This window comes from Aythya ferina (genome assembly GCF_964211825.1).
Source record: "Aythya ferina genome assembly, chromosome: 2".
NCBI lineage: Eukaryota > Metazoa > Chordata > Aves > Anseriformes > Anatidae > Aythya > Aythya ferina.
In genome coordinates this window covers 42,668,432-42,685,745 of record NC_140297.1, presented here as the reverse complement: position 1 = coordinate 42,685,745, position 17,314 = coordinate 42,668,432, and the positions used below count along the sequence as shown (strand labels likewise).

Here is a 17,314-nt window from a genome sequence, read left to right as displayed (position 1 = left end):
TCTTAAAAGAATTATATGACTGCAACGTATTGTAAATACATATATAGATACCTCAATCAGATGTTACCTCTCTAACAATAGCCAAGAAAAGAAAAGGAATTAAAGAGAAAAGCAAGAACTCCAGCTACCACCAGGGACCATGAACTCAAACTGATAATTTAAAGCATTTTGTAGAGTTCACACAAAGGCCATTTGAATCAAATGTGTGAGTGAGACTTCTTGAGTTCACAGAGCTCCCATTTCATTATTTACAAATTATAAAATATCAGGTACTTGGGATGTCTTTGGAAACAACTTTGTTCTGAAAAACATCATTCCTTCGGATTTTTACGTTGAAAAATGTGTATTTGAGGAACTAATCACAAATTGCTTCTTTTTCTTAAATATTACTGATTTAAATCACTTTATTTTCAAAGCTGGAACGTCACGGTTATGTTTATTTTCCAGAGGCCAAACTTTGACACAAGTGATGCACAGGAACACCTTTTTCTCTGCCTGAAATTTTCAGGGAGAAGCAATAAGACCATGATTTTGGAATTTTAAAATCACTTGGACAGAAGCATACACTGTTCACCCAGGACTGGGCCAGAATACCTCTGGTTTTGAATTTCTTTGAATTTTATTTAACTTTACCAAGTGTAAGGAGCCCAGCTTAACTTAAAGAGAAAATTTATTATGGTTAAATCATGTTTATAGGCTGAAATTAATTTTTTTGTGTGTGTTGTTGTTGCTCTTGTTTTGGAAGGGTGTGGGAAGTCCTCCCTACAGCCCTGATACAGAAAACAACCTTACACATAACAGTAAGTGCACATTGCCAGTTAGTGCTTTGCTTTCTTCGGTGCAAGGCCTAAAACAGCTACGGTAATTAATTATAAGAGCACAAATGTGTTCTTGCTGGTAACTCACCATAATTGCCAGGCCAGGGTCCCAAAGCAAGTATTCTCCAAAAACTTTCTCTTGAGTCATCGCTTTGTCAAAAATAAAATTTACACTAGATGAAACTGCCCAGCACAACATAAAGATATATAATTTATGAATCATGTTATTTTTCATGTTTTCAAAATGGTTTAAAAAAGCCGCAAGTAAACGCAGAATTAAATTAAGTCACCTGTTACAAAAATGCATTTAAGGTTTTAAAATGTATTTAGATTAGAGCCCTTATCTATTATATAAACACATCTTCATCCTTTATTGTTCAAAGAAAGATGGACATAATTCAATGTATTAGCCTCACTATAGCAGCCTGGTAAATATCTGTGAAGGGAAGGCTTATTAAAAACTGCACTTTGGATATCTCTTGGTTTCTAGTCATGCGGTGCCATCTTCCAGTGGGCTACCCCAATGTGCACCAACAGAGCAGCTGCCTCATTATTGTCTGTCTTTGAATGTTGAAATTACACATCAAGATAACATCAAGGGGCAGGGAATAGGGAATAATTAGCACATATGTAGCTCTCTACTCATCAGTCGTTGGAGAACCAACAAGCCTAAGATGAATAAAATCTTACAGTCAACTCACTCACACAGGCTGTGTGCCAACTTCTCTTCTTGGACGCCTTTGCCACAAGTCTCCTACAGGAGAAAAGCCAATGGTGGCAATTGCTGTGTTCTACTGTGGTTCAGTTCATACCTACAACAGCCAATATGGCCCAGAAAGATGTTAGATAAGCCATGGGATTCACTCAATAAAGTCGCTCATTATATACTCAGTATCTTCAGTCTTCAAAAAAGGCACTTGGTAGTTCCTGCCTGGTTAGAGATCTCTAAAAAACATGTGCTCTGTAACCCATTTTTCTGAAATATACATGGGCAAATCTGGAGGAAGGAGGAAAAATTTAAATATTTCATGAATCTGCTGGGAAATTTTACCCCAGGAACAGAAAGACTCACTGAAAAATACAGTGAGTACATTCTGAAATTTGACCAGTAGCACTGGATTTGGAAGCAAATTATCTTCAGTCGAGTTTGGGAGCCTTTAGATGCCTTCAGTTAAACTAATTAAAAAAGATGTGATCCTCAATCCATATAAAGATACATATCAAGAACCAAGGCCTCATCTGATTATTGAGCATACTTTGGGAGAATGAGAACTATGATTCACTGAGATAAACCCACAATTCTTCTTGTAACTGGCTAAGGAGTACAGTTATGACAATTCCTGTTGCTCACTAATACACCAAGAAGTTAAGAAATTAACTTTTGGTATTAAAAAATAAATAAGAAATAAATTTGAAATATTCTTTTATTTTGTTTATGTATTGTGAGCCTTTGTGATAGACTCAGATGCATTTTCAAGCCTCTCTTTACAGCCACAATGGAAAGAAACCTATATTTTTTTTAAATAGAAAGCTGAGATTCCCATCTTATCACACGCCTCAGGATCTAAGGGTTTAAGAAACAAATATTGTGAACCTTGCAATAAACTTCTGAGGGCTGGCAACACCAAGGGCAACATCTTCATCAAATATTAGTGAACATCCTCAGCTAGGGAAAAAACACTGCTTGGCAGTTGCATGTTTTGGATCCCAGAAAACAACCTTGCAAAAGAAAAAATAAAATAAAATAAAATGATAACAATGAACAAATCCACCCTGCATTCTATTCCCAGCTTTATAAACAGAGCTGCTGGATTTAAAGATTTATGAAAACCCCGATGCTGACACCACTCACTTTACTACTGCTATCACACAGATAAATGGCAAGTATATCCCGTATGGATAAATAAAATTTCAGCAGCCAAAATATAATCTGCCAAATGTGCTGGGTTTAAAAATGAATACCACAAAATTTACAATGATCACCTGTATTGGCAAGTAGATTGCTTTTAGTATAGGCCATCAGAGCAATGAAAACACAAAAACAATGTAAGAGGGACGTCCAGTCAATCTCAAAGGATTATATTAAATGGGCTTACATCAGGCTGGTGGCCAGTCACTAGTGGGGTTCCCCAAGGCTCCATTTTAGGGCTAGCCAGTCGAGGGAAGGGATCGTCCTGCTCTGCTTTGTGCTGGTGCAGCTTCACCCCAACTGCTGTGTGCAGCTTTGGGCATCACAGTATAAAAAGGTCATAAAACTGTTAGAGAGTGTTCAGAGGAGGGCTACAAAGATGGTGAAGGGCCTAGAGGAGAAGGCGTACGAGGAGTGGCTGAAGTCCCTTGATTTGTTCAGCCCAGAGGAGACTGAGGGGAGGCTTCATGCCATGGGAATTTTCCCACCCTCTCCCTTTCTGCTGTTTGCAAAGGAAGTTCTCAGAAGACCAACATCTTGAACAAGAAGCCAAAGCAAAATAAAAGGTCTACTCCAGCTATTCATTTACCAGATGCCTCTGCCCTCTGCTTTCTTTGGGCTTGCTCCAGAGACCACTGAGATCAAGAGAAAGACCTATGGGTTTCCCCTCTTCTGCAATTTCTGACAGCCATTAAACATTACTCTACATGTAATATTCCATTTTTTAATACAATTTCTGAAGTTCAGACTTAGGTTTCTTTTTGACTCCCACATTCTCGGGACAACTGCTCCTTTGTTCAAGCTTCCATGTTTATGGGAATGTTATCTTATCTCTGGCTTAGCCTTTAATATTGAGCATAGTCAGAAAAGAATCACCGTCTTGTCTGAGATTTACAGATTTTTGTCTGCTTACATTTTTAAGATACATACACATAAACATACAAAGAAGTCTAAGTAAATTTACTCTTACCAGAGCTGTTCTTCAAATGATATTTAACACCAGTTACAGTTTAGTCCCTGTATCTCCCCTGTGATATAGATATCTTTTTTCCAAAATCTAATATAAAACAAGAGCATCCATAGGAAAACAAGCTTTTGTGAGCTTGGTTTAAAGTAAGCAAGGTGTAACTAGCAAAAAATCAACAGAAGAGAGTAAAGCAAACCATTAGGGTATGACAAAGGACTTCCAAAGCCAGTGAGCCACAGACACTCAGTACCACAGCCAGGATCTGTGATTTCGAGAACACAAACCTGAAAAAGTGAAGAAAATCAAAAGAAAATGACCCCAGTCTGAATTCTCAAGCACACATGGATGTGGTAACACAAGGACCTGTCCGCACCACAGACACAGCAGTCTTGCAGGCGTGCATGGAGCAATCTCAGTGAGCTTTAACCTAGGCTCAGGTTTTGCTGCTCGACTCTGAAACCCAGAAGTGTCTGCAATATAAATGCTCCTTCAGGAAGTGAATTGGACAATAGCATTCATATCTTCATAAATTCTGCATATTTGTGCTCCATTTAAAAGTAGAGTGCTTTAGAAACAAATCACCATTTGTCTAAACCCCAGGCAGCCTTCTCCACAACCTCTCCTATGTCTCCTGTCCCAGAGCTTCTCCAGATGGCCATTCTCTCTCCCACCTTCAAGATCAGCATGTTTCAGACTTGATCAACTTTGACAGTGGGAAAAAAAAAAATCCACCTTGTACAGAAAGTCTTTCGTCACTTTTGAAGCCTTTGTATGTGTTAATCCCTGTTCTGTCAGTTTTGTCTCCCTTTCCTCCCCTCCCCTTCAGTGGAAATTTTCTACTCTTTACAAGCCTGGCTCTCTGCAGAAAATTGATTTCCCCTAGGATACAGCCATCCTACTGTTCTGTGTACGGTCATTAATGACCATCCTGTTCACCACAGAGACAGACACGGTGGCGCTCCTCCCCAGCTCCTTAGCACAGAAAGTGCACAGTGGGAAAATCAGAATAACCCCTGAGCTTAGCCATATTAAGAGCACATCAGCTCCAGAAAATGCCATGCATAACCTTCAAATGAGCTACTAGGAGTGTAAAATAACTTGTCAGCTTCCATCACTCTTTACTTTCACTGCTTTTTTTTTTTTTTTTTTTTTAATTTCCCCCAAATAACAACCATCATGTAGTTTTCTCTCCCCCAGAACCACAGAGCAATGAACTGCAAACCAAGGTACATCAACCCTGCAGTGAGCAGTGTGTCTGCAGCTCACATTGGTTTTACTTGGGTTTTCTTTGCAAGGAAAGAAAGCATTTCAGCATTTCAGTCTTCAAAACCTGCCTGAAAATGTGAGAAAAGATCTGGGTGCTGCACCTTTTGCTGGTTTAGCTGCTTTACAAACAGTGAACCTCCTGGCTTTGCCATCTCTGGGAGATCTGTAATCCCACTTTTGACTGCAGTAAGTCCCGTCTTTGGAGTGACAGACAATGCTCCCTTTGGCTCCTGATTGACTGTTATGCCAATGGGTGAAATGCAGAAGTTTACGCCTTGTGGCTAAATTGGCAGTTGACTCTTTGATCCATGGGGTCCTTGTAAGAACTTCCCCTTGTCCCTGCTGGTACAGAAGGGAAGACCAGAATCAGTGAGGAATACAACAGGCACCTGATCCTCATCCATTTCCAACCAAAGATTTTTTAGGTGATGAAACTAGTCTTACCAAATTGTGTTACAATCATCGGCAGAACTAGAGAAGAGGAAAAAGATGAACAAGGCCCAAAGATGGTGATGGGTTTTTTGTTTGTCTGTTGTTGAGAATTCAGCTTCATTCCGGTGACTTGACTTCAAACAAATACGAGCAGTGTCTTAAAATCACAAGGTAAATTAAAAACCAACAACAAACCTTTTCAGTGACTGAACAACCACCACCCTTGCGGAGGTGAAAACAACAGCTAAAAGCAATCCCTAAACACTAGTTCGGAAATCAAGAGAGGGTCTTAGCTACCAAACTTCAACTTGGTCTGGAAAAAGTTAACACAGCTAAAGCCTGATGCAGCACTTCAGCAATACTGGGGGGGGGAGGCGGGAGGGTGTTAAACCGCCCAAGCCAAGAAATTCGCATTTAAAGCTCACATTGTCCAGCTATGCTCTCTAAATTGTGCCAGGATTTCTTTACATAATTCTCGCTTATGCTGGCTGGTGCTAGCCAAGGAAATCCTCTGCAGACAAGCAGGACGATCCCCTCCGCTGCAGGCTCCACAAACTCATGTGCTCTATGGAAATTTCCAAACACCTCGGCCCAGCACGGGTGAGTTCAGGATAAAGTTTCAAGCCTGAACTCTATAATTTCCTGTCTTTTGCTAGTCTACACAACTCTTTAATGTTGCTAATATCATTTTTGTGGGTGTGATTGAATTACCCGCGACTCTCGATGGCAGCATTAGTGGATCTCCGTGTAACAGGAGAGCACGCCTTGCTGCTCATGCTGTTACTAAACACCATTACGCAGAGCAGCTGCAGACCTCCTGATTGCAGGACAGGAGGGCCACCTCATTAGGAGGTGATGGGCACTTCACTGATGGCACAGGGCCTCACCCTGAGCTCGCCTCGACAGCCCCACGGGATGGCCTGCTGCAGCAGCAGCCCCAGCCAAACTACAAGTGCCCAGCCCCGGGAATCTGCTGACAGCCCTGGGACCCCGCTTGCAGGCTCAGCATCCTAAGTCCTGTGCGGTGCCGCCGTGACTTGGCACGCCGATGCAATAGAGATGTATTTGCTTGGCGACATTTCGACTCCAGGTGCAATGGAGGGCTGCTAAATTCTCTGCTGAGAGCCTGCCTCGCGCGCTGGTGACAGCTACTAACGAGTGGCGAGGTCCTTAAAATCCCTTTCAGGAGTCTTTGCAGAGAGATTAAAATGCCATGGGTGCGTTAGCCGGAGCGATCCTAGGACGGGAGATTTAATAGGAGTGTTCTCCTCAGCACACTTGCCCCGTTAACCAGAGGTTAGTAAACGAATGATAGATCCCCCTTTAGAGGGGAATCACACTTGGGAAAGAAAATGGGGATGAAGAAAGAGGTAAAGGAGGAAAAAATAAAAATAAACAACACAGGATGAGGAGTTCAAGGCTGTTCCATGTTGTTGGCTCCATACTGACCAAAATGGCAAACCCCTACACCCACAGATTTGCAATGTACTTTAGTCCCCCATCTTGCCACTGTGACCTGCCTCATCCTCATGCCTTGCGTGCTGGCTGTTTTGGCTGCAGCCACTCTGCTCCAGCACCAGTGGGGACTGAGCTCCTGCCACTTGCCTGGCAGCCCCACATCCCCAGCACACCAAGGGAACTGCACATCAGGGACAAACGATCTGCTCTCCCAGCAAAGAGAAATCCTTGGTTCTTTACATTAAAGTGCGCTAAGAACAACCAAACAAATGCAGGAACCTAACAGGAGCTAACAGCAGCAAATCCATGTTTCCACAATGCCAGCTTTTTCTTACCACCCACAGAAAATAGAGATGAAGCAAGTACAGCCCCTAAAAGTGCTGACAGTATTTAACAGCTGCATCGTTACAGTCTGTCTCCCACATCTGTAAGACCTGCAGACACGTTAGTCCTATTCTTACTGTAGGTAATGAGCAAAATCATGCCAGGAGTATATTGCCCTTCTTTTATTGAAATCCCCCTTAATGACTACTTGGTCATACTCCATTTTGTCCCATTGCAGCCACCAGTTTTCCTTCCCATTTAGAAGCAATTGCTATGAGTTCATTTTATCCAGGGAGTCAGAAGATTGCCCCATATGAATCCTTCAAGCTCCTTGAACTGGCTGTATGATTATATATGTGATAGGAATTCATTTGTCATGCAGTTCATACAGCACTTAATAAACTGTATACTAAAATATTTGTGCTAAGTTATCATGGGGTAATTATATCATAATATACATCATAACTGTACTCTATTTAACTGACAATTCTAAATTTGGTGTTGATTTAAGTAAAGGGGAGGGGACAAGGAACATTAAAGATTTGTAGAGAAATTAAATTCTAAAAAAAAATTAAAATAGGTATGGCTTGGATCCAAATTTCTAGCTTTTTAAAATGAAACTCCAAGGGTGCTACAGTTTTCTCACTGGATGGCTTTTTGTAACGCAAAGCTGAGGGTGGACAGACATCTGATTTATGGCCAAAGGTAATCAAAACCTCAGAGGTGGAGAGAAAAGCTTCTGGTCCTGACACAGCTTTGGTACCAGGGTGCCACAATCTCCACATACTCCTCATTACAGTCCTGCTCCAACACTATGCCAGCCTGTGAATATCACTTGTCCTGCTCAGGAACACAGATATTGCATTTCCTCCACTTAAAGATATACAAACAGATACAACTACATAAACTACACATAATACTAATCTCTATAAACTTGGAACTGATTTCTAACCTCAAATAATTATTTTAAAAAACATTTAAATGACCCCGCGATGTCATCAGTAGTCCTTGATGAAATTATCCAAAGGCTGGGGAAAACTATCTCGTAATCACGGACTTAAACAGTTCCATCTATTTTGATTATTAAAGAAAGAAGTCTGAAAAGTGACTTGATTATAGTGCATAAGTACATCTGGGAAGAAAATGTGAGGAGAGGGAGAGAATCTAAAAGGTCTTTGATATGATTACTCCAGGAACCAACAGGTGAATATCTACCCCAGAAAGTCGATTTGGAAATTGGTCAGAAATTCTCAACGGGGAGCATGGTTAGGCAAAGCAACAAACTGTTAGCCTTAGAGGTAGTTTTGCTGTTGTTTTCCTATCTTCAGATGCAGAGGGGTGCTTTTCTGGAAGATATTCTTAGTATAAATAAATTACTATATTAGGTCTGAGAGCAAATGAGGGATATTTAAGGACCTGAATCAAGCAGAAAATAATGCTAGATCATCCCTTGGTCTCTTCTGGATCCTAAATTGTATGAATCCATGAATTATTTTATCCCTTTTAATTACTAGGTGCCTACTATAAAGAAGCCAAAAAGTTAATGTTCATTTTGAATCAGTGAATTACAGAAAATAATTGAAGTTTCATAATTGGATTATAATCCCAGGAGTACATGGAAACGCTGAACTGAAAAGATGAAGTAAGGAAAGCATGTCTGTTCCCCCACACACCTTTTTCTTTTTTTTCCTTTTTTTTTTTTGTGTGTGATCACCAGGCAGTAATAGCCATAAATGCTGCACTTATTACCTGTATGACACTGAAACAATAACATGGCTCTGATCTTGCAATAACTGCTCTTTGAACAGACTGCTGTGCTTCCACAAAGCTCATGTGACACTGGGTATCTCTTGGCAGAAAGCTTTTTTTCTGAATAGAACCTAAATTACCTAAATTGTCACATGGCTGTTACCTTCTTTATTTTATTTGAGGTTGCCACCAGATGTTTTTCACATAATCCAGGAGAACCAGAAGCAGAATCCAGAGGTCTCCGCTTTCTCTGCAGCTCGTGACGGGGACACACAAAATACACGGCCAAAGAGAAAACCTTTTCAGTGAGATCAACATCTTTTAAAAATTAAGCTGAAAACATTCCATCTTTCTGGTCTCCGTTTTATAACGAGGCAGACAGAAAACCTCTGACGCAGTTGCAAAAATTCTAAGAAATTCCCTCTCTAGTGAACATCTTTTGAAAAAAATCAGACTTCTTAGCTTTTAATATAAATCTAGCGGCAGTGCTTGTCACACAAATAATTCTGGGAAGTTACCAAATACTTGGAATGAAGAACATTGCATGCTACATAGCACAGAGCTCTTGTCGATGCTTGTTTGGAATGGTATGGGAAAGGCTAGCAGCTGAACACAATGACATTTTTGTTTTAGTGCTGATAATATTCAATAGCTTTGCCATCAAAGCTGGCCTGCCACTTCCGCTTGTATAGAAATTACAGCCACGTCCTAAGATTCCTGCCATTAGCTGGAAGCAGTGCCCAGGTTATTCCTGTTTAGGGAGGGAACAGGGGGGTTATTAAGCGTTGCTGGTATTGTTTCCTTACAGCACAGCTTTAGGACAACATATTTGTCAAACAGCTGGAACCTTATCTGCAGCGTACCTTCTAGAGAAAGGCTACAAAAACTTATTTTTTTTTTGTAGCTGCACATATGTCAGAACATGAACGTTGTCTCCATCATCCTCTAAAAGTCGGTGACTCCTAAGGAGGATAAACAACATCCCACTTGGAGAGCTTCCTTCTCCACACTCCATGCATTTGTACAGCCATCATTTCTGCCCTCCCACTGCTGTTATCAATTCTCTAAAGACAAGAGCTTGGAAAGACCCACTGAAGTAGACACTGAAGAATTTAGGACAACTAATACCAAAAATGCAAACAAATATAAAAGAGGGCAGGGTGAGCTTCAAAACAGAAGAGCCAAATACAACCAAAACTTTCCTTGCCACAATTCCCATAAAAGACAAAACCACACAAAGGACAACAGTGTGGTAAATAAACAGAAATATCCCTTTTTAGAGGGGGATCACTCTGGAGAAAGAAAATGATGCAAAGGGAGAGGTAAAGGGGGAGGAAATAAAAAAAAAAAAAAAAAAAAAAAAAAAGGAGGAGGAGTTCAAGGCTCTTCCATGTAGTTGGCTCCATACGCATCGAACTGTCCCAGACAGTTCAAACACCCACAACCTCTGCCAAATCATTAGTGCATCGAAGGAACCTCCTCACTGGAAAGCAGAAACTGAGCATCTAAGTTTTACAAACTGCCTTGGGAGGGACTGGAAAATTCAGACTCTACAGTCTCACAATCATGATGGCTCTTCAACAGAGCAACACCCACATTACAAAACCAGACACTTGTCTGACAGATAGAGCCTATCTGTCCATTGGATACTTTACAAGTTCTGAGTGTTTTCAGGTTCTTAAACACTTACAGCAATGAGGCGAAGAAAGCCCCATGGATGGACCCAGTGGTGATGCCATGGTTGACTGGCTGTGCACAAAATATGCTGGAGAAATGTTGAAAGGAGGAGGACAAGGAAAGACCGGGAACACACAATCTCAGAACAGGTCAGAAGCAGCTCATTAAGTGTGTTTACCCTCTTTCTATCTCAACACCCCTCCTGCACAGTAAGCAAAACAAGTGGCTGTTACAGCCATGCCCTTCACACGGCTACACAGAAGACTCAATATTCCTGTTATGAACCCTCTGTTTTTGTGTGCGCGTGTGTTTTTTTCCCAAGGACTTTAATTAAAATTCATCAGAAGAAATGTTTTCAGCAGCAGTGTCTGAGAATGCTGCCTCCTCCCCTATCTTCCATTAAATCAGGTTCATCCAGCTTGAAAGGAGATGAGAAACTCTCACTGACACTCTGTCACACTCCAGTGAAAAGACGGGCACATTCAAAACAGGGAAGAGTGCAGGTGCTCATTTATTACTTTACGCAGATTATTTTTCTGCCTTTCTTCCTGACAATGTGAACGTTCACATCCCAGATGGAGCTCTCTGTGCTGCTGTGGGCATTTGCTGACCTAGGGTTTTGTTTTCCCTGATGAAAGAGGATAGGTAAGAAAAGGATCAGCTCGCTGCTTACTGGGGCAACTTTAATGTTTGTTTCTAAATAGAAGACATTTGGAGATTATTGTAATGGGGAACGAATATACAAACTTTTTTTTCAATAACAGGTGAAGTAGAAAAACACCTGTGCACATCCACGCCCATATTTACACCCCGCAAAGAGGTACTGTCTGTATAACTGAGTACAAAACTGCAAAACAACTCCGGTGTAATTCAAGTTCACCGAAGCATACCCTTTTGGAGACAGGGAGCAACCCCTAAGTGTTTCTAGCAGCATTAGCAAGGACCATTACTATGAAGATGTTTTCAGTGATACAAATAACAAATCACATCCACGGAGTCACGTTCCTTCTCTTCTTCTGTGCCTACTTTAGGCATCCTTAATGTTCACCATTAGGTTGCTGACCTAAAATTAACCCGGAATTCATTTTTTCTTCTCTTTCTTAGCCATCTTAATCTTCTTTCAGGAAGTCCCTGATACAAAGTGAAAGATCTTGTGAATAATACAGATATCCCCAAGCAGGCCCATCAGTGTGTTTCAGCCTGATCTGAACAGACACATTAAAGTGAGAGGAACAAACCCATGTAGTTCCCTCATTGCTTTGAGTCACTGTATTTAGCCCAACGGGGCACCTTTGCCCTATTTGGTCCAGTGGTACACCTTTCCCAAGGCCTTCCTGTCCTGATTTCACTTGGAAAAACAAAGCAAATCTATTTATGATTTCTTCTTGTTGTTGATTGCCTGTTTGTTTTTTCCTCCCCTTGAAATATGGGCATTTCTGTGCTTCCCATGAACATTGATCTCTTCAACAGACTTTCACAGCTCTCTCAAAGCCATTCACAGTTTTCATATTAACCAGGATATACTGACCCAAAATATCCACTATGGTATAAGCAGGAACTAACCTATATGATGCCTATGGTTCCTATACAATCTAATCCCACTGAGTGAGCGCTCTCACCCTCATACCCTTTCAGTCTCTGAAGTATTGCAGAGTGTCAAGTGATGCTAATTATAGGAGAGATGTGGATTATGTATTTTTATTATTATTATTCATTTTTAATTAAAAAAATCACTGTACTGCTACACATCACAGACAGTATATGCTTTGTCTTCACCAGGGCCAGGATAAGAGCACCAATTTACACTGGGTAAAAATTCCTTGCAGAACACAGGGCTTACTTTAAGATTTTTTTTTTATCTTTTTGGTTTTGAACTTGTTATGGAGATTTTTCTTAGGTTAAAATGTATATAATTCACAGAAATAATTTCTAATTAACATACTAATGCAGAAAAAAAGAAAGGGAGGAAGCTCTCTCCCCACACCTTCTTGTCATCAGTTCTCATATAAAACAAACTTATTTTCACAAAAGGAAAATAAGAAAAGAATAGCCAGGAGTTTCAAACTCTTCCTGCCTTAACGCATGGCAGAACTGGCTATCATGAGTTTGCCATAAAGCTCACTCTATCTGAAAATGTTGTACTTGTTGCAGCTATTAACAGGAGACCCTGTCCTGAAAGGCACCTTGAACCCCATTGAAACCTCAACACACTCAGCAGTTTTCTGTGGGGGCAAAAGGAATGCACAGAGTTCATTTCAAAAATAGTCCAGCATTTAAGTAATGTGTGTATTTTCAATTAATAACCACAGTTACATTATCCTTGGGGCTAGCCCTTTAGCAGAATCCAAACAGCAGCGGTCGGAATATTTATTCAGAGGTTCCACAGGGACAACACCAAGGACGTTCTGCATGGGATGAAAGGCTAAAGTCTCACACTCGATGACTTGCCAAGGAGACAAATCATGACACCTTCAGCCATAAATACAGAAATAAATAAATAAATACATCAACAAACCAAGAACAAAAACACATCTTGGGTAATCTGTACAAGATATGGATCTAGAAACTATTCAGAGAAAGAAACACTCATGGCAATCATGATCTGGTATAGATTTCCCATATCTAGAATACCATATGTCTCTGAAATTCTGGTTCATTGTCCACAAAAGACAGCTTGACCAGCATGCAGACTTGCTGCTCTTTAGGTATGGCTATTTTTCCCATTGGTGATTTAATTAAGTCCTTTTATTTTACCCTGGATCACAAAGAAGTCCAGACTTGGTGAAGGACGATGAGATAGCTAACCCAACCAAGAGCAATAAAGCAGATGGAAACAGCAGATTCCTGAAGGTATGCTATTGGTGCAAGCAGGGAGGATTCAATCAGGATAAAAACATAAGCAAGCTGAAACTATCAGGCTTCAGAAGTTTTAAATAGCTTTCTTTAAGACTATGGACTGGGCATGAAAAATTCATGACTTACTCAATACTGACAGGGATTATTTTTTCAATACATTCCAATGTCTTAATAGTGCACTGCACAAGGTTGTTGTTGTTGCTCATTTATTATTGTTTTCTTTTAGTCAAATGTTGTTTTTTAAGCCAACTTTCCAGAATTTTGTGTTAGTCGGGGTGGGGGGAAACAGGACACATGACACACAAAAAGGTACTTTTAATCTCTTTTCCCAAATTCCCTGTCTGTTTTCCAAAAATTATTTTATCTATTTAAAGAGTCTGGGGACTGTCTTCTTCAGTGCACACATGTGAGAAAAGACAGACAGAAAGACCAAAATCCTTAGAGGGAAACTGCAAGTTTTTGAAAAGAAAAATTTTTCTAAGTAATAAAGCTTAAATGTTTAATTTCTGTGTGAGTTTTCTTTCAGCCTACCTCCACTGGGACATACTTAGTAAGAATGTGATGTGTCCAGTACACCAACGAGGGACTAAGCCATCTGTGTATGTTTTTAAGAGAATTTTGGAACTCTTCTGGATCAAATACAATACCATGCATGAAAATATGAGTGACAGATTATGAATATTTCAAAGAATTATTAATATTTTGCTTGTACAGAGATATATTTCTCTCTATAATGTACAATTTTGCATGTTAAGTTTGGTTATATTTCCTTTTGATGACGAGCATATTTTGACCAGAATGGATGGTACTATTACAACAGCAGTAACTGCACCTCCGAGTAATAAATGCCAGTGATAAATCTAAAATTATTTTGATGGAATATTTAAAATCAAATTTTTAGATTAACAAGTTCTGATGATCAATATGCTCACAGATGGGTGTGAAGCCTCTTTAAAAATAAAAATAAACATAAACATCAAGAAAGGTTAAGAGAGGCCATGGTCCATTTTTGGAAGTCTCTTTACTTGCTTTGTATGAAAATCCTGGAAAAAGATACGTATGTAAAAGAGTAACATATTCTTGCTTGCTAAATAGTCCTATTCACTCTTTTTCAACGTAACCTTTGACAACATCATTGTATAAAGTCCCAAAAGGTACAGTAAAACCTAGCAGCTGTCTACTGCAAAAGAGAATTTGATGCAACTTTGCTGGACACATGTTAAACCAGATACCAAGGATCTCAACCACACACAGAAAGAAAATTTCCAGTAGCATTTTTTTTTTATTTACTCAGTTACTGTACAGCCTATGATGACTTGTTTTCTTTTAGTTATATGAACAGTTTGACAGATTACCGTGACAAGGTTACTCTTAAATTGATAAAAGGTTTGATAGTGTCGGAACATTTGTCAGAAATGTCTGACACCATGTGTAATGGACTCTGCACTTCAAGCATCAATGGTACTCCAGTCTGCTGTTTTCTGTTTAACGTGCAATATGTACCACCTAAAAACACACAGCAGAAATACAGAAAAGCAGGCAGGATTCACCGAGACAGCCCCTCAGTTTATCAAAAAAAAAAAAAAATCCAATGAAAGTGTTCTCTTCCATAACCACCTGGCAAAAAGCAATTAAATTGAAAAAAAATAATAATACAATGTTAGGCGTCACATAGAGGGTGGCCTTCTTGCTGGAATAAACCTGGAAATGGGATGTGCTATGATAAATACACATAGCCACAAGCATTTTCAGCATTCCCTGTACTTCTGAGAGAGAAATATTGTGTTTTTAGAACATCATTCCTCAGACCTGCCAAATGTCAGACACTGCAAGTGACAGTTGTACTGCTGGCAGCCTTGTCTCATGCTGGAGCAGAGGAAATGGGTTCAGAAGAGCTCACTTTAGGCACTGGCAGCTAGCCTAGGGGAACCAGTGTCCATAAACTAGCTTTGGTGAATACCTTCCTTCAAGGCAGCTCTCCAAAAACCCTGTACTGCAAATAATACAGTGGTTTACGGAATCCAAATTTTCACCTCATATCCTGTAACAAATTACACCATTACTTCTATGCAGGAAGCTTACAAGCTAGCACCTTCTGCTGTTTTGTGAATACTTAATACACTAAGTCTTTAGTATGTGTATTATCTTTCGTTTGCGTGGTGAGACCCCAGTTTTATAAGCTAAGAGAAAATGTGTATAAAAGACAACTGTTTCTAAAGACACAAATGTATGTCTTGCTCATGTAGCAGCAGATTGCTGTTACACATACTGCATGTTTTGAAAACAGTTAAGAACAATGGGATCTAGACATTAATTCATCTCTACTATGTAACCAACTGCAAAGGTAAAGAAAATGTCTTGCAAACTATTAAGAATCTATATGCTGTCATGACAAATTCTTCTATTTTCATATATTTAAGTTTTCCTATGTCATCTTTCCTTTTTGCTTTGCTAAATACCTTTAGCACCCTATTTGAAATGCTGATGTGCAATGAAAAAATATCAGAGATGTTGTTGTTTTTAGGAAGAGACTATTGTATGACAAAAGCACTGCAGTTATGTATCAAAGAGTGGGTGGATTTTTATTTCTTTAAATTTCTCAACATTTTTATTTTTAACACAAAAAAAAACATTACCCTAAATTCTACCCAGGTGATCTCTGCTTGGAATCTCAAACTGGATTATCCCCCTCCCACATCACCGATAACAATAGAGACATTGGAAGTCCAGTCAGGTCTTCATATCTACCCTTAGTGCCCACTAATAGGTCAAGTGAGAAGGGTTAGCCAGCTGCAATGTTTTTGGAAACAGCTCTGTTGATGATGCATGAGGAGCAAAGAGCTCCTTCATACTTCCTTTCCAGTTTTAACAGTGTTAAAACACAACAAAATTGATATTTATCAGTAGAAACTGTAAACATGACTCTAGAGATAACAGGGAAGTAGAAGGTGCTACTTTCTACATCATCAGTTCTCAGTGGAACTGCAGGTAATGAGATGTTTGCTACAAGGACACCTTCCACAGTTTTCATACTTCTCAATCTCTGAGCCCAGCAATGTGTGACACAGCAATTGAAAGATGTGATAAATGACTGAGGTGGGAACACCCATGTTTTGTTGTGCACGAGGTTATGATTCACAGATTATTGTAACTATAAAATCTGTCATTAGGGAGGATTTTTTCCCATGCAAATTTCCTTTTTTTTTTTTTTTTTTTTTTTTGGTAACCGTAAGAAAGAAACCAGATAAATATAAGTTTATGTGAAGGTCCTCATCATCTCTCCGTCCCCTAAAACTCATTACCAGAAGGTTTTCAACAGGCATTCATTATCTGTTCAAACTCGAGGAATAATGGTTAGCCTTCAAGCTCATCAGTGTTCTTTTTTTTTGTGGATAAACTCAAGTGTTAAGTGAAAGGCCAGCTTTAACATTTTCTTGCCCAAAGACACTGAGTATTTTAACTGCACTTACGGCTGGCACAGCTTGATAAGGTCCTGGTCAGTGGTGCCGGGTGGAAGGCCTCGAATGTACAGGTTGGTTTTACTCAACTGCTCTCCGCTGCTGTTGTTGCTGCTGTTGTTGCTGCTGTTTGTGCTGGGGCTGGGAGGAGCCATGGGGTGGGGAGCTGGTGCATAGGACTGCTGGAAACAAAAACAGAAAAGAGGCTGTTACTGGGCTTTGTCCAGGTAGCAATGAATGAAGGGCATTCCCCTCCTGTCCCCCTGCCCATCTCCAGCCACCCGCTCCCATAGTGCAGGCACCCAACCTGGGCCAGCAACACCCCTCGGAACACAAAACTGGGCCGAGATTTGGGGTTCAGCCAAGGCTATAAAGTGCCTTATTTCACCCTCCGTGCTAT

At 40.1% G+C, this 17,314-nt stretch overlaps 1 protein-coding gene across 4 annotated transcripts in view; it reads right to left on the bottom strand.

Moving 5' to 3' along the window:
• Window positions 1-17,314, bottom strand: part of RBMS3 (RNA binding motif single stranded interacting protein 3) — a gene marked incomplete at its 3' end in the record, with an annotated part of 439,521 nt that overhangs the window by 327,925 nt on the left and 94,282 nt on the right. For 2 of the 4 annotated variants that reach the window (XM_084510551.1, XM_084510553.1), the window contains exon 2: window positions 16,927-17,096. In XM_084510551.1, coding sequence (XP_084366677.1) covers window positions 16,927-17,096 — 170 coding nt within the window. The remainder of the gene's footprint in view (window positions 1-16,926; window positions 17,097-17,314) is intronic. The other 2 variants (XM_084510552.1, XM_084510554.1) reach the window with 1 other exon arrangement.